This window comes from Rhipicephalus microplus, chromosome 1, assembly GCF_043290135.1.
Source record: "Rhipicephalus microplus isolate Deutch F79 chromosome 1, USDA_Rmic, whole genome shotgun sequence".
NCBI classification, from domain to species: Eukaryota; Metazoa; Arthropoda; class Arachnida; order Ixodida; family Ixodidae; genus Rhipicephalus; species Rhipicephalus microplus.
The window spans coordinates 20,852,573-20,874,778 of NC_134700.1; the positions used below are offsets into that span (position 1 = coordinate 20,852,573).

Here is a 22,206-nt window from a genome sequence, read left to right on the forward strand (position 1 = left end):
AAATGCGTTAAAGGGGCCCAGAAACACTTTTACAAGTAACCATGGAATAAATTCACTAAAAGAGCTTATTATCTCACGAATTCAATGCCGCAAAAATTTTAGTAATCCGCCCAGTGCGAGTGGAGTTACAAAGGTTTGTCGCATGCTGCAATTGCATTATCTCTTCTCTCATCCCGACGAAAGCGCTGGAAGCTAAGAGGGAAGGGTGGCAGGGCGAAGAAACTATGGCACCTCGTGACCTTGACCACTTTTTTTCTTCGAATGCATGGCTTTTTCTGTGTGACCGCGTGCAAGCGTGGACAAGTAGCGGCCTCTCGCGGCTATCTCGGTAACTTAATTTTTTGATCACAGACGCACAGACGATCTTCGCTCACAACCAACGGGGCCGAGGTCTGCGGCGGGATATTTGAGACACGAGATCTTTAACGCTGTCTCGTAAAAAGCTGCGTCGAAGTATGAACACAAGATTAGAGTCGAGACACCATACTTCCCTGTTGTGTTCGTGTTTGCACATCATGTCTTATATCATGAAGGCACATACCTACTAGCTGAGCTTTGACTTCTAAAAGATTATTGCTGTGAAATACTATTACCCGTATTTTTCGACTAGAGGGGCGTATGAAATTAAACACGCAAATCATTCAACCAACATTGGTATGTGAGCACAATAACGATTTAAGGCCAGCAAGTGAAGCCCTGTTTACAAAATAGTATGTTTATGAAAGTTGCGTCGCAGCAATTTGTGCCCATGCAATAATGTATGCTGCGGACGCAGTCACGCTGTCTGCAAGTGCCACGGTTTGACAGAGGTTTTGTCATGTTCATGTGCGGATAAAGGCAGCATTAAAAGCCAATATTTGTCGCAGAAAAAGGCAGCTGTGCTTCTTAGCGTCATTTCATTTAAACTCGCCTCATCAGAGTAAAACTAGGATGTCTGATATTGCACATGCTAATTTTAAGCACACATTATGGTGCGTTAGAGCAAGAGCAGACTATGCACAGCAAGCAGTCCCAATGACTCGTGCACGCATAGTAATTACCAGACACTAGATTAACTCGATTTTGTGACTCAAGCGAAACTCAGATATATATTGCATGAACATAATAGCTGATTGTGTCTATGAAAAAAAAAGGTGTTTTCCTTTCCAATTAATTTAAATACGCGACCCTTTAATATTTCTTGTTGCACATCATGCTTTGCTGGTATGCTTAGAGCCACGGCTGTGTTTCTTTTTCTTGTGACCTGCTTCGTCTGCCTGAGACGGTTAAACATGCTATCACTAGCCTCAGGCCACACCCGTAGGTCTTTTGTGTTCTAATCAACACGAGTGTTTGAATACAGAGGGAATGACTAAGCGATTTGGTGGTCCCCTTTAGCTTAGGAGTACATTCTGGAACTTACACTACCGTACGTTATAGCACTGGAGTGGACATGATGAGACTGATGTGAATGCAAGTGCACTTAATTCTCATATCTGGTGCCATGTTTTTTTTTCCTTCACTGTGATGTAGACTTGCTTTGAAGGCATAGTGCGTGTGTGCTCTCCTAATATTGGCAGAAGACGACCAGACTAATCGCTATCATTGGACCTTGAGCGCATGGCTAAGCCCATGTCTGCCCAAGAAAGAGTTCAATGTTTACTGTTTCGTACTTAACTATTTTGTACCTGACTGTCAAAACTATGTCAGTGTCGCTGCACCAATGAAAAGTCAAATAACTAACCCCTTGTGAAAAGTACCACGGTGTCCAGGAATTCTTGAAAGCTGATTTGCCCGTCCTTGTCCTTGTCCACGCAGTTGAACATTTGCTTCACGAACAATGAGTCCGGCTTCATGCCGAGCGCATCGGCAAACTCTTGCTTCGACAGCGACGTTCGCATCACCATGATCACGTCATTGCCAACTTCCTCCAGTTTCCTTTTTTCGCCAGGCTTCAATCCGAATGTCTGCACCAAGGACCACGTAGAATCTACACGATCTTTGTCACTTGTTGCAGTCAGAAATTACATCGCCACTGCTAAAGCATTGAAATTGGTAGGAACAGACGATACTCAGAATCCTGCACACCATTTCATACAACACGGGAGTAAAGTAAACACACAAAATGATGCGACTAGAAAGGAGCCTTGAGTGGCACAAGCAAGTCAACTATTGTGCAGACGATCTGCGCAAGTGCACTGCCCATCAGAAGAAGACGTACTGCCACAAGGCATAAAAATTTGTTTCCTTTTTGCGCGACACCCCAGAAGTACCCCCGACGCTATCACTTGCTTTTTTTCCGATATCGTACACTTTCATGGGTTCTCTAGTCACCGAAATTAAAATCTTTCCCAAACTTCAAATACGAGTAAAATGTCATTGAGACCCATGTGTATTCCTTATACTAGAGAGAAATTTTTCCAAGACTTATAAAGCAAAAATCAGAAAGAGAGTAACGTGGTGAGCGTTTAATGCAAATGAAATAAAGTGGCAATTCTCATAGTTTTGCCAAAAATTAATTCATCTAACAGTGACTGACAGACAATTTTTTCAATGAGCTTTCTCAGAGTAGCTTCGCGATAAGTGATGGAGCCCACGTGTTTCACTCCAGCCGGATGTGTCCACTCACCAGCGCGTATGCTTCCCGAAAGAAGTGCTCGAGCCGCTTTTGGCGCTTCTCCTTTGTCTCAGCATTGGCCAGCATCGTGTCACGGGTCGTGTTGATCATCTCGAGCGTTTTCTTTCGGTTCACAAGGAAGCTTTCTAGTTTATTGAGGAACTTCTTGCGAGAGTGGACACTGTCAAACTGAAGAACCTGCAAGTAGGTTTACGCCGTAAATAGACATATTTAGCAACAGCGTATATACGGACATATAAATATGTGTTTCTTCATTTAATGACAGATTACAATATGCGCGATTAAACACTGAATGAGTATTCTGATTGATTTCCTGAGATATTATAATACTAATGCTTCCGCAGGTATAATGAGTCACCCTTGCAATGCTTCAGCAAAATCTCTTGCCTCTTTTATAGCCTGCCGGCGGTGGTACGAGTGTCGATGATAGCATCTTAGTAAGCTATGTCTTACAAGTTTTCTGGGCCTCAATGCAGGTATTAAAGCTGCGTGGCGTAGTGAATTACAAAAACAAATTACAGCCGCTTGCAGGCCATTGAAATCGGAGTAAACCCCACAAGCCTCACATTTGTGGGGTGCTTGTAATGTTACGTGTAAATGCGTCGTTGTAGTGCTGCTAGAACATTGAACTGCTGGTAAGCCTTTTTAATGAGTGTGTCAATTTTCAATACATTTGTTCGTGTGATTGTCGATATACATATATATATATATATATATATATATATATATATATATATATATATATATATATATATATATATATATATATATATATATGTGTGTGTGTGTGTGTGTCTTTTTTTATTACCTTAGCCTGCCTTATGATAAGGAAAATGAATAAATAAATATAAATGTAAACAAATAAGGTCCTGATTAATATATTTCTTTCATAGAAACAAATGAATTTCTTCAGTGTTTTCATTGTTCATCTCAAATAAATTTTCCCCATTTCCTTGTGCAATTAAGAGTACACTAAGTATGTTTGAAGTGAATTGACCTGGATTTTTTTTTTGGCGACATAACAAGATACTGTACAAAACTACTGGATGCCTCCTCCCCTTGTCCCCTTCCTCTTTCCTCAGTTCTTGCCTTCATATTATACATCCTCACACTGACTTGTCATGAATGCCAGGATTGCCAACTGCAGGGTAATTACCATTCTTCTGGGTTATTTTTGGAATCTTTTGGGCAGCATAGAGTATAGACAGTAATACATATTTTTCTCTCCCGATGGGTAATTTCTACTTTTACCTCGTCACTGATCAGCAAAAGGCATTGACAATTGACGTGACATCCTCAAGGGTGACATTCCTAAATACACCCAAAAACTAAATCTTTTTGTTTTAAATACTGCAAATGTCTTAATTCACATGATGCCAGCGTAGAACAGAAACAAAAGATAATACGCGAATCATTCAAGAGAGGGGCTCTCAGTGATATCGAAACGACAAAAAAACAAAAGCGGTTGTTTGGCCTTTGAGGTATAGTGCAAGTACCCATGCAAGTTTTTTTAATGAAAGTGGCTCAGTGGATGAAAGAGTTGCGCCTTTACGACAGGGTGGTGACCTGTGCCTCATCATACGGATATGATCCTTACGATAGCAGTTATATAAACACTCTTGGTTGATTCCTGTCGCTGCCGTCATGCCATCACACACACACACTCATACACATATCTATGTATGTGTGTGTGTATATATATATATATATATATATATATATATATATATATATATATATATATATATATATATATATATATATATATATATATATATATATAAGTGTGTGTGTGTGTGTGTGGGTGAAATGTGGGGAAAAAGATAAAAGATAATTTGACGTGGGCGGGAACCGAACCTGCCCACGGCAAGTTATCTTTTCCCCCACTTTTCTTTCTTTACATTTACAATACAATTCGGTCTAATACCTTCCCCTTTACTTTCCACGGCATTATCGTCTGTTAGATCACATTATTATTGTGTGAAACACGGAAAAATGACCCCCTAAGTATACGCTTCTTTCTTTAATTCATTAACGAGGGTCTCGTACTGGCAGACTTGGTGCCTTTATATAGTCAGCTACCAGCTTTCAATAAGTTCATGTGCTACGTGACACAAAACAGGCTCATAAAGAGTGAGCGACACTCGCTGCCATGGCTACTGGTGGCACTGACCGACACTCCAACGTTTAAATTCACATATATACCCAATAAAGCGGCTGGGGGATGGCCGCGGTGGTAGCTCAGTTGGTAGAGCATCGAACATGTTATTCAAAGATCGCAAGTTTGATTCCTGCCCACGGCAAGTTATCTTTTCAACCACTTTTCTTTCTTCACGTTTACATTACAATGAGGTCTAATCACTTCTCCTATACTTTCCATGGCATTATTGTCTGTTAGACCTCAATATTATTGTATGAAAAACGGAAAAACGAGCCCTTAAGTATACACTTCTTTCCTTAATATATATATTTATATATATATACATTGATGAAAACGTCGGAGTACATGGTGCTAGAACATTCATTGTGTGTCAAATACCTTCCTTCTAAGTATTCATTTTAAGGGCTCATTTTCTTTATTACACTCCATATTAATGGGAACTAACAGACAACGATGCCAGGGAAAGTATATATGTAGAACCAATTGTAATTTAAACTCGTAGAAAGAAAGTATACAAAGTGCATCCAAACCTGCGACCTTTGAATAATGCGTCCGATGCTCTACCACTAAGCTACAATTGCTGTCATCTCCCCATCCACATTATAGGGTATAAACTGAGCTGATATATCCTGTATATGCATATGCACTTCTTTCCTTAAGGATAATTTTGCAAGCCAGGCACTTCATTTTTGTTGAGGGATATTTAAGGGCGGATGTGCCTTTGACAACAAACTTTCTTGTTTCTGGTCGGATGATGATGAAACTTCGCACAGACACTAAGAATGGCCTAACCGTGCATCCATAAAAATTTCGAGGCGCTAGCACAAATACTTAATGAGAGACAAACTATCTTTTAATTGAACCTCGTGGAGGAGCTGGACGATTTATATATGACAAAAATAGCTGGGAGTTACTGTCATCATCATCAGCCTGACTACGTCCACTGCAGGACAAAGGCCTCTCCCATGTTCCACCAGTTAACTCGATCCTGTGCTTGCTGCTGCCAATTTATACCCCCCAAACTTCTTAATCTCATCTGCTCACCTAACCTTCTGTCTCCCCCTAGCCCGCTTGCCTTCTCTGGGAATCCAGTTAGTTACCCTTAATGACCAGTGGTTATCCTGTCTACGTGCTACATGCCCGGCCCATGTCCATTTTCTCTTCTTGATTTCAACTATGATATCCTTAACCCCCATTTGTTTCCTAATCCACTCTGCTCTCTTTTTTTCTCTTAAGGTTACACCTACCATTTTTATTTCCATTGCTCGCTGCGTCGTCTTCAATTTAAGCTGAGCCCTCTTTGTAAGTCTCCATGTTTCTGTTGCATAGCTAAGTACCGGCAAGATGCAGCTGTTATAGTACTATACCTTCCTCTTGAGGGATATTGGCAATGTACCAGTCATGATTTGAGAGTGCTTGCCAAATGTGCTCCACTGCATTCTTATTCTTCTAGTTACTTCAATCTCGTGGTTCGGCTCTGCGGTTATTACCTGCCCTATGTAGACATAGTCGTTTGCAACTTGAAGTGCACCATTACCTATCTTGAAGCGTTGCTCTCTTCCGAGGTTGTTGTACATTACTCTCGTTATCTGCAGCTTAATTTTAGGACCCACCTTTCTGCTCCTTGTCTAACTCTGTAATCATGAGTTGCAATTCGTCCTATGAGTTGCTCAGCAATGCAATGTGATCGGCAAAGCGCAGGTTACTAAGGTACTCTTCATTAACTCTTATACTGAACTGTTCCCATTCTAGGCCTCTGAAAACCTCGTGTAAGCACGCGGTAAATAGCATTGGTGAGATTGTATCCCCCTGCCTTACACCCGTCTTGATTGGTGTTCTGTTGCTTTTTTTATGAAGCAATCTGGTAGCAGTTGTTCCCCTGTAGGTTACTTCAAGGATGTTTATATGTACTTCATCGACACCCTGATTCCGCAGTGTCTGCATGACTGCTCATATTTATACTGATTCAAATGCCTTCTCGTAATCTATGAAGGCTATGTATAGTGGTTGGCTATATTCTGAGCATTTCTCTATTACCTGATTGACAGTATGAATGTGGCCGATTGTTGAGTAGCCTGTTCACAATCCTGTTTGTTCCTTTGGCTGATTGAATTCTAATGTTTTTTTTAACCCTGTCAGCAATTACCTTTGTAAATCGCTTGTATACTATGGAGAGCAAGCTGATTGACCTGTAATTCTTCAAGACCTTGTCAATTCCTTTCTTAAGTATTAAGATAATGTTAGCGTTCTTCCAAGACTCTGGTACTCTTCCCGTCAGGAGACACCTCGTAAACAGGGCGTCTAATTTTTCTAACACAATTTTTACTCCATTTTTCAGCAGATTTGATGTTCCCTGGTCCTCACCAGCAGTTTTGCCTTTTTGCATGCTCTCCAAAGCTTTTCTGACTTCTTCTATCATTACTGGTGGGGTGTTACCTGGGTTACTGCACATTCTTATATTAAGGTTGCAGTTGTCCTGGCTACTGTGGAGATCTCTGTAAAACTCCTCCCATATTTCAACTATCCTATCCATATTGGTCGTTATTTTTGCCTTCTTTGCCCCTTAGTGCATACATCCGATTTCTGCCCATCCCAAGTTTCCTCTTCACTGCTTTGACGGTTCCTCGGTTTTTCAGAGCGTGTTCAATTCTCTCCATGCTATACCTTCCTACATCGGATACCTTACGCTTATTAACCAACTCAGAAAGCTCTGCCAGTTCTATTTTGTCTGTTGTACTAGAGGCTTCCATGCTTTTGCGCTTTTTAATAAGGTTCTTCGTCTCCTGGGACAGCTTGCCAGTGTCCTGTCTAAGTACCGTGCCTCCAACTTCCACTGCACACTCTGTAATAGTACTCGTCAGATTATCATTCATTGCGTCAACGCTAAGGCTGGTTTCCTCGATAAGAGCCGAGTACCTGTCCTGAAATGAGACTCTGAATTCCTCTACTTTCCCTCTCAGTGCTTGCTCATTGATTGGCTTCTTGTGTATCAATTTCTGTCGTTCCTTCTTCAAGATTCAGCGAATTCAAGACCGTACCATTCTATGGTCACTGCATCATACCTTGCCAAGCACTTCCACGTCCTGCATTGGAACCATAACTTGACAACGTTTAACGCTAGAACCTTATTTATTGAAGCAAGTCTAGCTGTACTATTCGAAGAGCTAGAGGGTGCTAAATAGAATATAATAGGGCTCAGTTAGGTTAGGAGGACAGATGAGGCCTATACCGTGCTACAGAATGGGCACGTCCTTTGCTATCGGGGCTTGGCTGATAGAAGAGAACTGGTAGTGGGGTTCGTTATTCACAGAAACATAGCTTGAAACATAGAGGAATACCATAGCAATAATGAAAGGGTGGTAGGTATTGTAATTAAACTCAATAAGAGATACAAGATGAAGGTGGTACAGGTTTACGCACTTTCATCCAGTCATGATGACGCTTTAGTTGAAAGCTTCTACGAAGACGTGGAATCGGCAATAAGTAAGGTAAAAACATAGTATACTATACTAATGGGAGACTTTAACGCAAAGGTAGAGAAGAAGAAGGCTGGAGACCAGGCGGTAGGAGATTATGGCATCGGTACTAGAAATGCCAGAAGAGAGCTACTAGTAGAATTCGCAGAACGCAATAGTTTAAGGGTTTTCAATACCTTCTACCGAAAACGAGGAAACCGTAAATGGACGTGGAGGAGCCCTAATGGCGAAAATAAGAAAGAAATAGGTAATTCATTTATGCACAGCCAAATGTATGTTGAATGGGGCTGCGTGCTCAAAATTATTTTTTTGCAACACTAAAAATTATAGTTAACGTTTTTTCCAGTGACACTGCAATGAGCACACTTGCACTAAAAACAAGAAACTCTATAAAAAATTCTGTAAGGAGTAAAATAATAAACTAAGAATGCAGCCCCCTAAAGCACAGTTCAAGGAGCGTTACAAAATAAACAGAATCAAAATCTGTACAGTCATTGCCCAGATATCTTCTCGACGAGCTGAGCATAATGCCAAAAAATAAAAAAACAGTATTGAGAAAACGGCGTTTAAAGTTTCAACTTTTCTTTACGTCTCTTTTTTAAACACCTAAAAATTGTGATCTCAGGTTTGTCTTGTGATATTTGACTTCTCGGGCATCTGGTCTCTGACCAGTGTGCCTTGGTTGCTTTTTTTTTCCCATAAGCTCCTTTTCATAATTTACAAAGAACAAGTATGGGTTTCAAACCAAGTTCTTTGTATGAAGGAGTGGTGTGATAGGCATGACAGAAAAAATTGTAATTGAATAAGACCATATACTGAAATGATTACACATATTTCTTGTGCTGAAGTTGTATTTAGCATAATTAAGTACTTGATTACAAATAATCGCTGAATATTTCTTATTTAGAGAGGTTTATTGCATTAAAAAAATGAATCACACCATGACGGCTTATGCCTTCTTCCCAAAAAATAACAAAGTTATGGGCTCAAGACTGGTTGCACAGGAATTTTTAGCAGTATATTTAATGACGCGAAACGCATATAAAAATTCGTGCCCCTGATTCATACATACTCTTTTGCCACTCTGGCCATGAAACGCATCATCATACGGCCAGTCGCGGAAACGCTAATCTACGAGGCTTTCATTGCCTCAGAACATTCGTAGACGTCAGTGGCGATACCAAGCACGGCTCCAAGCACGTTTAATCGCATCACAAAAGCTTATTGACAGCACTCTATATGACCGTGGAGTGCGCGGCCGCGTGGACAGTGCAGCCGGCGTGTAATGGACTTGCCGGCGGCATTCGGTGACGATGTGCGAAATCTGTAACTACGATGACAAAAAAAAAAATTGGTGCGCACTGCGCTTGGCATCCCATTTTCGAGTGACGGTGCGCAAAACTGCTAGGACCTGTTTTGAGCAATCCTTGGCAGTGAAGGGGGAGGGGAGGTGACGAGCTTGACTGTGTGGTCCGCTGCCGATTCGTAAAATGCTCGTACGTGGTTCAGACAAGTTAGCGAGTGATGTGCTTCATTTCTTGCGAAGAAGCACGTCATCAACAACGTGCTAGCACGTCGTTCCTACCCGCAGTCTCACTGTCAGCGGAGTTAGAGCCAAAGACGACTGCCATGACGCGCCGCGCTCATAGACCGCGCCCCAGCTCGTAGCTATCTGATTGTGCATCCGGTGCGGCCGCTCATGGTAATCTGATCATGCCGCCGCTTACAGCTTCGTTGCTTGCGAAGAAGCTGTCGCCACGAGTGCGCTAGCGCGTCGTTCCTGCCCGCAGTCTCGCTGTCAGCGGAGTTAAGTGCCAACCACTGGCACGCGTTCGCTCGCGTCTACGCGTCAAAAGCGTCAAATGCGCCTCTCGGCGTCGACGTCGGAGGGGCATACGCAAGCAGGCGCGAGGGATCAAGCCGGGCTTGATATTTCGCCTCGCGTACGCTACGTCACCACGCGTACAGCGGCGCCGACCAACCAGAGGCCGCGCGCCAACCAACCAGAGGCCGCGATGACTCCGAGTGCTGGGCCTAATGGCTGCCGCTTCGAAGGCACGGCCGAGTGCTAGAGGCAAGCACGAAAACTACTCCAAACGTTCCTGTATGACCGCTTCGTCATCTAGAATGACACGACGAATGTCTGCGAGTGCCACCAGCGTGACTCCATTTCGTGCCGAGTGCGAGTGACGCCGACACATCCAGCGAGTACCTGCCGGCTTGCTAGCGAGTGCCTGCCAGTTTCAGTGTGGTCGTTGGCCGTGTGAAAACATCGTATCGGCGATTGTACTGCGCCTGTGCTTTCATCTCCATACGTTGTGCTCGAAGTCAGTGGGCTGTGGTGGTAAGATGCTTCCGATGATAGAAGTCAGGATGATCGACACTAGCCGGATGCCGAAAAAGATGTGTGCTTCGTTTGCATTCCTCGGTGGAAGCTGACGGGACAAACTCAGACAACGAAAGTTAAGTTGTTTACGTCTCAGCTGGCTAAAAAAAAGAAAAAAATATTACATAGAAAGAGTGCTTGAGGCTTGTCTGATGCCTTTGCAGTAGCGTGTGATGCCAAGCTAGTGACATGTGATCATCGTTTACATCGGCGTACGAACTCCGTTGAGCTGTAGTGCATGATGCCACTGACACCAACGAATTGATCCGGCGTGCGTGTTTACACCAACGAATTCAGCTGTAGCTCCGATGTGCGTGTTTACGTGAACGAATTCTACTGAAGCTTCGATGTGCGTGTTTACGTGAATGAATTGCACTGTAGCACCGGTGTGAGTGTTAACGAGAAGCATACGACGAATGCAACGGTGTGATCTGTGAGCCGTCGTCGTGCAGCGGTGAAACAGTCCTACTGTGACAATTGCCAGCTGATTGCCAGCTTCTGCACATTCAGACGATGATGCTTTCAGGCCTCCAGGGGTTGTTTGCCCAAACACCCAAGAGAGGACTGCACCAGAGCCTGCTGTCGCCGATGGAAGTGCCGGGTCAACACCAACCCAGCGAAGAAGTCGCAAAAGAAAGAATGAAGAAGAGTTAGATAGAATTACTCAAAATGTGCAAGACTTGTGCGAGACATTGAAGAAAACTGAGTCAAGAAACGAACATGAATATTTTGGGCTGTGCCTTGCTAAAGACTTTGAGAAGATGCCAGAAAAGCGACAGTTAGAGCTGAAAGTGAAGATCATGCAATTAGTAATGGAGTATGTGGACTAGTTTCTTTTTTATTTCAATGGCTGAAGTGATTTTTTTTTATTAAGGTACGGGGCCAAGTGCAAATTTCTTTTTAAAATGTCATTTTTTACATTTTCTGTCATGTTAACTGAAACACTATAATTAGTTTTTCAGGGCACACTTGCGCATTGCGGTACATTTTCTAGGCTTCTGAGTGCTTGGCCTTTCCTTGGTTGTAAAAAAAACAAAGTGAAAATTTTTTGTCAATACCCTTTCAAAAGGACAATTACAAGTTCTCTGTAAATGTAAAGGCTTAGCCATTTCCATATGTATGAGCCAGATTTATTTGCACGCCATAGATATTGTACTGATGAAGTGCATTTATTTATGAGACGAGAATAAATATAATTGTTCGAACCCATCGATCCCAGACATTGTCCAAGTTGGGTTTTAAAAGACAAATATTGAAACCTAAATGTTTGTAGATTATTAGACATATGTATTAGTCTTAATATATTTTAATTTGGTTTTAAAGTAAGCTGGAGTTAAAACCGGTGTTAAATTTCTCATCAAAGCAATTAGAGGTTATAAACGATTCAGCTATGTCTTGCCTTAAGTTGGTCCTCACGAGCACAGGTTATGGTCTTTTAGATATAGGTTATCCACTTGATACAGTGACTGCTGTCACTGAGCATTTGAAGAAGTCGGTAATGTCAAACCCGAGCATGGTTGCAGAAGGCAACAGGAATAAACTTATTGTTGGGATACTGTACGTTCATTGTGCACGGTATCTCAAGGGCCTAAGAAAGTAGGCAGTTGACACAGCGTTAACATTGTTTTTATGGTTGCCAATAAGCTGGGTTACATTTGTGTCGCAGCGCAGAGGAATGAGAGAGTTAAACACAACAAGCTGACCCAGAAGGCAACAGGAATAAACTTATTGTTGGGATACTGTACATTCATTGTGCACCGTATCTCAAGGGCCTAAGAAAGTAGGAAGTTGACACAGCGTTAACATTGTTTTTATGGTTGCCAATAAGCTGGGTTATATTTGTGTCGTAGCACAGAGGAATGAGAGGGTTAAACACAAGAAGCTGACCGATATTTGTTTCATCAATCACACCAACAAATTCATTGATTGCCGTACAAGTGTAGTTGACAGGGATCCTTTTTTTTATTCCCCTGAGTGTACAATATGGTGGATCGATTGAGCAACAGCCGATGCACTGTTTCATGACACACAGCGGCGCTGCTATGTCTTGTAGAAAGATGCTTATGTACTGCGGTAGCCACGGCTTTCTATGCAGTCAAAGTATTCAATGGCAGTTAAAGTATTCAATGAATATGTTATGGTCCCAGTGATCGTATAACTTGTCACTGCCCCCCCCCCCCCTGTAACATTGAGCATCCACTTGGTAGCTTGTGTGCTCTGTCCGATTGAAGTTCGTAGCACTCGCTAAACATACGGTTTTGCAAAGGCACAAGACCATTGCAGAGTCACTGAAAATGTTACATTGCCCCAGTTTGTGTCAAAATGACACCGCTTTAATTCACAACATGTGGACTTAGTAAAATAAAAATTTATTTTTCACAGAAGAATAATTTACAAGAACACATTCAAATTTGAGGAGAATAGAAGGTATGACAAGATGAGCCAGGGAGCACAGAAAACAAGAAAAGTGAAAAGCTGATTTGCGTGAGGAGTCAAATAATAGGTAGGCAAAGTCACTCATGAGAGAACCCTCACACTCACATTGGCATCAAGCCGCGAGTCTGAGCCAAAGTAAGTGAAGTATTTTGGCAAGTCTGAGTGAGTGAAATTGAGAAAAATTGAGAAATCGAGTTTGAGTTCCACAGAGAAAAAAGTTTGGTACCTTTTCTCTGCAACAGCAAAAGGAATGTAACCATATTTGCTTACTTGTTGTAGCTCATGCATACAAAGTTTTATAAAAATCAATTCAGTACATTTTGAGAAAAGGTAGGTTGAAGTTGAAAAACTTACAGAAAACGCACTTTGAGAAAAACTAATTTTTACATCCACATACTGCTTACGCCAGAGGTTGCGTGGCACACTACGGTGCGGAATTTAAACCACGTGGAGTGGCTTCTCAACGTCTGGCTTCAACAGCTTCGTTCCTCAGAGTACAGTGAATTTTTTGGTGTCAAGACTGCAAATTCAATTTTTTGCTGGGTTCACCCTACCATACCCCCTTAAGAGCAGCTGTCACACTGAAGAATGGGCAAGCAGTGCCATGCTAGAAAGGAGAGTGATGACGCAGCTGTGCGTCCTTGCCCGAACTGGCAGTGAAGAACAAGTGTCTAGGAGGGCTGCTTCTTTGTCAGTCCTGGTAGATTCCACTGCCAAGGAACCTGGCCAGCCGTGCTAGAAAAGTAGCTGGCGAACAACCTTCTTGCAGCACCTGCATCACCATCGTAGTTTCGTGCCTGTGTTGGAGCCATGGCAAAGAAACTGTTGTCTGGCACATGTTGCACACCATGCCGCCAGCGCCCTCCAACAACGTTTCCGAAACTGTCTTCTCTGTCCAAGAATTGAGGGGCATGTGGGTTGTACAGAGTAAGGAAGTTGTGGAGGACACAAGCGGCCTTCACCACGAGGTCCACATGGCTGGGCTGCACGTTTATGGTGCGAAGCAGTATCCTCCACCTGGCAGCAGTGATGCCGAAGGCATTTTCTGCACAGCGTCTGCAGACGAAAAAGAAAAATGTTGCAACAGCGAATGAAGACGCGACACACCATGGTGCCTTCAAGGCAATGGAAAGTGCTTGCAAGATAAAAAGTAGTGGTGTGGTAATGCCGAGTAGTTGTGACAGATGAGCCATTTGTCACAATGTGATGAAAGACTATTTCCCATTTAGTGCAATACTTTCTCCATCTTTTACAGCCCACTGTCAGAAAACAGTGCGAAAATGGGATGATGGAATGAACAATCCAAGTTCCGAGTTCCTTCGCCGTCGCTATCTTTGTTCACTGTTTCCTTGTAGTACGATGTACCAGCTGTCCCTTCATTACACTATTCTGTTACAGGCTGCTGCACTTGAGTATTGTACTGTAATAGTATATAGAGACAGCAAGTGTTCAACCAAATTTATTTTCATTAACCCGTTGTCGGCACAATCACGTATGACTGAGAAAGATGGAACACCAGACGAGGGCTTATTACTGTCAACGGCAGTAGCACTATGAACTTTGGCTTGTGTACTCAGTGTTAGCAAAAGGCACTCTTTGTCCATTTCTGCATCTTTTATTTTTTCAAATGTTAACTACTGAACTTTGCTTGTATCACCACTACAACCTTGAAGTTTTTAACCGATGCTGGGCTGATTATTTTGAACCTTGTGAAATAATAGTAGTACGACAGATGCTCTACAATGGCTGGAATAGAAGCTGGAGTGAATAGAATAATACAGAAGGAGTTTCCAAATGCACCTCTTTTCCACTGTCTAAGCCACAAATTTGATCGTGTGATCAACGATTACAATTTTTCCGTGAAATGTGAAACATTGCGGAGGTCATCACATGTACAGTAACACTTTTTCATGATGTGCGCTCAGACTGCCCAACCTACTGCATGGTAATATGAGGTGATCTGCAAAATGCAAGTTGATTAAGATCTTTGCTCAGCAATGTCTGGCCGTAGTCAAAGCATTCGAGGAGCTTTCATCAATAGAATCAACCTCAAATGCTGTAACTACACAAGTATTTATGATGAGTGTGAACAGCATAAGTCATGTATGAAATGCAGCAATGACTTTATCACAAGTCTCATCATATAATTTTCTCACTGAAACACATGGTGTGTGCACCTACTATACAAAGACTAACTGCAGGTAGATGTATCCAACATATTGTGCTACTTGCTGGTGACCATTTAGCACAAGTCAACCCTGCACAAAGAGCTTTTTTCGTGAAGTGATCGTAACGCTTTATTTTTGACGGACACAATCTTCTCAGCACTAAGATAATGCAGAGTATCTCCTAAAGCTTGGCTACTACTGCCCTGTTTGAAAGCTTAATTTCATGTGCGCAGTTTTAACAGAAAATAGTGCCTATTTTGTGGTAACTCGGTGCACCAGCACTCCTTCCCACAGCAGAAAAGTTCTGCAAATGCCCTTGGTTGACTAAGATCCACAGGTTAAGCTATCGTGTTCAATCGCACGTGATGGGCCTTTTTGCGAATGAAGGCTATGAAGACATGAGGTTAACGAATCAGAGAAACAATCCAATACCTTGCTCGGCTGAGCCTGTAGTTGAAAATCCTCATAGTGTCATTGAGGCATTTTGCGGGGTAAGGCCTCATGAAGTCCTTACGAAGCTGGAATGCCTCGTCTCCCACAAAGGCATAAGGCACACATGTGGAAGTGCCTGGTAGGGTGCCAACTGCTGGAATGTCAAGGCGGCCTTTAGAGAGGTCACAACCAAAGGATGATTCCTTGAATATTCCCCCATCGCTTTGGCGGCCTTCTGCACCGACGTCCACAAGCACATATTTGCAATCGCTGTCCACCACAGCCATCAGCACTATGGAAAATGTGCCCTGAAACAATAAACACGACAAAAAATCCAGATCATGACCTATCTGTACAGCCACAGTGAATAACAGCAGTACAATAATTACTATCTATGTTAAGGTTTCACGTATCTTCAAAAGTGTGGCATATATAACAACTATTTGCTTAAACGGAGGCAGTCAGTCTGGTGATTTACTGCACTAAAATTGTACAGTACACCAAGTTACTAAAGACGCAACACCACTTGTGTATGCTTCACACCATGTGTCTACTCTGGCTTTGTGAACCCTGTAATTTTACTGCAGTTTAGAATCATCCAAAAACTAACTAGACCAATATCTAATTTTGCCAATCTGATGATTCCAGTTTTCTGATCTGCTCTTCTATGTTCATGTTGCACTTATCAGCTACAGTATTTGTGCAAGCATAAATGAAAAATTTAGTTGAGAATGCACAGGGAGAATCCAGGTGAGTTTTTACCTTATAGTTGAAGAATTTGCTGCCAGATTTTGGTGGACATACAATAGCAACATGCTTCCCGTCAACGGCACCCAAGCAGTTCGGGAACTGCCACCGTGAATGAAATCCTTTGGCAATACAGTGCCAGTCTGCTTTGGTAGGTGTCTGGAAGTACAAACAAAAAATGTCGTACTTTAACAAGAAAGAACCTATAATGCAACAAAACAAATATGCAGAGAGCACATTATTAGAAGCAATGATTTTCAAAACGGTGTTCAGCAGAATCCGTTCGAATAAAAGCCACGTACTTTACACTGCTGTCATGCGACTCTCGCCACTTTTCTTTCTCTCATTACAAGAGTCCCTCATTAAACAGAGGCAGTCGATCTGGTGATTTACTGCACTAAAGTTGTACAGTACACCAAATTACAAAAGATGCATGAAGTTAGGAAAGACGCAACACCACTCGTGTGCTTCACACCATGTGAACCTTGTAATTTTACTGCAGTTTAGAATCGTCCAGAAATCAACTAGACTAATACCTCATTTTGCCCATCTGGTGATTTCAGTTTTCTGATCTCCTTTTCTATGTACATGTTGCACTTATCAGCTACAGTATTTGTGTAAGCATAGATGAAAAATTTAGCTGAGGATGCACAGAGAGAATCCAGGTGAGTCCACTAAGCTCCCCAACAATTCATGGCTGAGAAAAAATAACTTAAACATTGTGCTGGGCTAGTTAGAATATGAAACTCTGATGAATTTGCAGTGCTTATGCAAAAAAAGAGAAAAACACAGACACAGAAGAAAGAAAAATATTGAATTATGCTGTAAAATAAGTTCAATTTACAGACGTCTTGTAACAACGTTTAAAACGCACGACTAGTACAACTACACATTTCATCATCATTACATCCTGGTGGATCACAGAGCAAGGAGAGCTTGCTGGTATCCTGGCAGGAATTTAGAGAAAAAGTGGGCCTGGGCTTATCACATTGTGAGAAGGTATGTTAGATTGCGAAAAAACGATGCAAAGAGTTGGGAAGTGCAGCCAAGTATTACAAAAGGTTAGGTGCAGTGAGTGGTATGAGTGTACCTGCAGGTTTTTTAAACACATGCAAGATATTAGAAGTAACAAATACACAAAAGAGTGGCCTACTCTTTGGGCAGAAGAGTCGTGTTTCAAGAAACCAGCAGTGTTTCAAGAAACCAGCAGGGTGGCAGTGAGCATTTATTCTGGATGCATAAGTTTGCAATGCATATTGTGGTCTATCATGCGTTCCCTGCTTGTATTGGGAAACAATTCATTGCTGTCTATCCACCGTGATGGCTCAAATCTATGCGTATACCTCAACGCAACAAAATTCTCTTTACATCACTAGTTGCCGTCAGTCAAGCTTTGGTGAACATGTATTGCAGCAATCAAAAAATATGTGCCATCTCCTCTCTGATTACGAGTTCTCACTTCAATTTAAGGCTGAACCTATCCATGCTGCTTCCAGGCTTACCTACCAGGTAACCAACATCAAAGTGGAATTGCGAACCGCTTACCTTCATGACATGATCTTTTAGCCTTTCCCAGATTGCTTCGCACGTTTCATGAATGCACAAGCGGGCAGTTTCGATTCCCACTCGATACGCCAGAGCAACAGAGGGGATATCTTGCCCTGATGCAAGGTAACTGAAACAATAAACATGAAACAATGAAAAAATAAAGTGATTCAAAGCTATCTTTTTTGGCACTTACATTCAGTTAATGCTATGTGGCATGTTTTACCTCAATATCACTAACCTCAAGGTTATTGCAAGCCGTTCACCAGGCTCGAGAGTTTCCCTCGACACGTGGATTTTTGTCAGGTCCAGAGCAACGAATCTGAGCAGCACATCAAAAAGTGCTGGCGTCATTCGATAGAACTTAAAAAAAAATCCATGATCGCCTTCGCGCATCCGTTTCATCTGTTGAAAACAAAAACAGATTACAGTGATTGAACAGATTCTTACAGAGAAAAAAAAAAATGAACGGGAACCAGCAATGTACCTCTCTTAACGCCGAATCCCTGATCGAGCATTCAAGCACATGTGAAATTTCAGATATAATACAGTATTCCTTCGGTGGAATTTTCTCTGCAGCTTTCATTTTATAGCTGAATATGCCCTACGAGTAAATGCATAGAAGTTTGCTGGGGCATACATGCAACATTTCCCAATTGGCTGTGCACTCACTTGCTACTAAAACAAAACGCTTCAAGAGGTCATGGGGTTTGAATACAACATACGTATTATAAGTGCTCTATTGTCAAAGGCGTGGTCATCACTTGCTTGGTTTATTTGTTTTCCTTGCATGTTTATTGGTATATCGTATTATTGGCTTTATTTATTTTGCTTTCATTTTATGTCATAGGTGTCATTGCTGTTTATTTCAGTCAGGAGTGATCGAACAGCACGACGTCACGTTAAAATGAGACTGAACGAGGTCAAGAAAGAGCTGAAGAACTTACCGCAGTGTGGTAGAGGCCTTCTTGCTTACGCGCCAAGAAAACAGGGCGAATCCACCAACGGCGAGGCTGCCGCTGCTCGCGTACTTGCTTCCTCTTTTTTATGAGCAGCATGAGGAGCACGAGTGTCGAAGTGAAAACTGTTGTATTCCTGCGGGAAACTGCCGACACCGCAGGCATGGTTGCGAGAAACGCACGAGGAAAGCTTCGTGAAGCAGTCAAACACACGTCCACCCGTCAACAGTAGCACACACGGAGAAAGAACAGCAATTGGCGCGAAGAGCTGATGTTGATGTGGATGACACGCGAATACAGTCGACACTATTGGCTTGATTTCTAATGAACAGTCTAAATAATTAGGAAAAGTGTCAATTCAAATATAAAATATACTATTTTGATTTAAAAAAGCTCCTCCATGGCTTGAATAAGAGTAACAAATGTTTGAAAAGTCAATCTTTTCAGGCAATGCTTTGGCAGTTTCACATCAAAAACTCTGGCAACACTGCGCGTCAGCTAGGCGCGACGCGAGCAGGCGCGAGTGCCGACGCGTACCAGTGGTTGCGCGCCCTTTTCCTCCATAGGCGCGACTAGACGCTTTTGACGCGTAGGCGCAGGCGTACGCGTGCCAGTGGTTGGCACTTTAGGGCTAAAGACGGCTCTGATGGGCAGGGTTCTGTTTGGCATTGCATAAATTGTTGCCAGACTTGGGAGTTAGTGTTGCCCGACTGCCGCCAAATTTGGCAGAAAAATTTGCCCCTGTAGTTGTGGCCTCTTCGTGAGAATTTGGTGTCGTCCGCGGTGCATTTTGCGTGTGCATGAGCGCCGCTGGTCGTTTTATTTAACAGAATGAACCGCGCCTTGCAGAGGTTGGGACACAATCTGTTGCTGTGTGCTCCTGTGCAATTAAGAGGCCATTTTAATTAACCGAAAGAATCGCGCCTTGCAGACGTTGGAGCACATTCTCTTGCTGTGTGCGCTGCTGTGCAATTAAGAGATCGTGTCTCAGTATTAGGGACGACGGGAAAAACTGAAGTCGCAGCAGGCGGTGCGCTGCTCCCCTTCCCCCCTTCTTTTTTTTTTTTTTCACAGCTGATCGTGCCGCGTCGACCGCATGCTATGACGGAGACGCTACGCTTTCCCTAGGTGTGTCAGCACAAGATATATTGTTCAGACTCTTGTAATATGAAGAATAAACGTCCAAAGGCTGGCTGATCCGGGTAGGTCGGATATGCTACAGCTATATACCCCGCCGACCAGCCGCCGTCGCTTGCAGGGCCCTACCCACAATAAGCACAAACGACCAAAATTCCAAATAATGAATGCTTATGCGGGGTCCCATTTACAGGTACACACGAGTCGCGCTTAATTCGCTCCAACTGCGTTGATAAAGCAGCCTTCCAGACGTATATAGCTGTAGCATATCCGATGTACCTCGATTAGCCAGCCTTGGTATGTTTATTCATCTCATGTGCATGAGTCCGAACAATATGTCTTGTGCTGACACAGCTAGGGGAAGTGCAGCGTCCCCGTCGTGGCACGCGGTCGATGTGGCACGATCAGCTGTGAAAAAAAAAAGGGGGGGGGGGGGCAGCGCACCGCTCTCTGCGACTTTATTCAGTTTTACCCTTCGTCCCTAATACTGAGACGATATCTCTTAGTTGCACAGCTGCGCACACAGCAAGAGAACGCCCCCCGACTTCTGTAATGCGCGGTTTATTGCGTTTTCTTTTTTTTTATAGACAGCCTGTGAAGCTTAAGTGAGGGGTACTGCTTAGCCAACCAGAATCATTGAAACTAATGACCATAATGGCAGCACACAATCGTAATTTAGTAACACCGATTTCTGACATTATAGGTATATTTCTTTCAGTGTGAGCAGCCTGAAGAAAGCTACATTAGTTGTACTTGAAATCAAATTCATATTTATTAATATAAGTTGCCTGTAATAATTGAGCTTCGTACAATAATACCTAGAGGGGAATCTGGTGCTAATGTCTACAAGGACTTCTTCAGAGGTGCGTGTACCCCCATGGGAATGATGGGAAGTACAGGCTTTGGATCTGCTTCGGATGAATTACGTTCTTGAGATTCGTGACACTTCTTTTTCTAGAGTAAAACAAAGTGATGTGGATGGATGGAAAGTCCTTTAGTGAAAAAAAAAGGGGGGGGGGAGGCACAGCACCTCTGTGGGGATAAGCAGGACTTTCTAACTACACTACTAGTTCACAGTGTCACGGGTTTTACACTTATTGCATTCATCCTCACTGGTACTGAGGCGGTATAGGGTCAGTATTGTGGTTTGTCAGACCCCCTAAACCACTCTGATCAGGCCGCTCTGACTTCCATTTTGGGCAAATAATAACTGCGTGTCCGGGTCTGTAAAGAGTGCTTTACGATAATTTGTGGTTTGCAAAGATTGTACGACCATTCGCCTTTTTTCAAATGCGGAACACTGCCACAGTAAGTGGTGAACGTCTGCGCGGCAGCGCAGCCTGCAGTGATTGCACGTCACTGTCGCAATGTCAATTTGTCGCCATTTGGCTAAAGAGTATGGTGTGTATGCAGAATTTGCGTAGACCTTATTAATGAAGACTTCTTGGGAGCGCGAAAGCTTACATTTGCTGGAAAATAGGACTGGTGGGGTAACCTGCGCAATGCGTTTTTTACTAGCATGACGCAGGGACGTGCGTACGTAGTGCATTGTGGCTACCAAGGGAGCCATTTGACTTAAGAGCTCATACGGGTTCACCCTGAGGGGTGGGGGCAGAGAAAGATTGGTCGACCCACCTGCCGAAGCAGCAGCGGCGTGTGCCGCCGTATTGCCCCCGGGCACACCCGTATGCCCCGGCGTCCAGATAATTTCTATTGGCCTGTCGGCTTTTTCATGCCTATGAATGATGCTTTGAATAGCAGCAGCTGTAGCATCCTCGGACTCTGGGCGAAATATTTCTGAGTAGGCAGCGTGCGAGTCAGTAGACTTGAAGGGGTTTCTGTATAGTGTATGGGAGGCTTGCAGTCGCTCCCCATATGGCAAGTATTTCGGCATGCATACGGGTACCGTTCGGTAGATGGCACCTGTAGGCCCCAGTGTATACGGTGGTCTGCGCGCAGATCCATACTATACAAGCGTCGCCATCGGTAATGGCAGTGTCCGTGTATATGTCGATGGTATCTAAGCTCGCTTCCCTGAGTTGTCGCCTGGCAAGAAACTGGCAGGCAGTATTATTGTGACGAGATATGGGGCGACAGAATAGTCGAGAGGCTATTGGTGTTTCCCATGGGGGTAAGGACTGA

The 22,206-nt window shown here is 43.1% G+C and overlaps 1 protein-coding gene across 9 annotated transcripts in view; it reads right to left on the reverse strand.

Moving 5' to 3' along the window:
• Duox (dual oxidase) overlaps positions 1-22,206 on the reverse strand; it is a 545,810-nt gene that overhangs the window by 138,982 nt on the left and 384,622 nt on the right. For all 9 annotated transcript variants that reach the window (XM_075889290.1, XM_037429312.2, XM_037429311.2 and 6 more), the window contains 2 exons: positions 2,609-2,794; positions 1,724-1,946 (listed from right to left, as the gene is read on the reverse strand). In XM_075889290.1, coding sequence (XP_075745405.1) covers positions 1,724-1,946; positions 2,609-2,794 — 409 coding nt within the window. The remainder of the gene's footprint in view (positions 1-1,723; positions 1,947-2,608; positions 2,795-22,206) is intronic.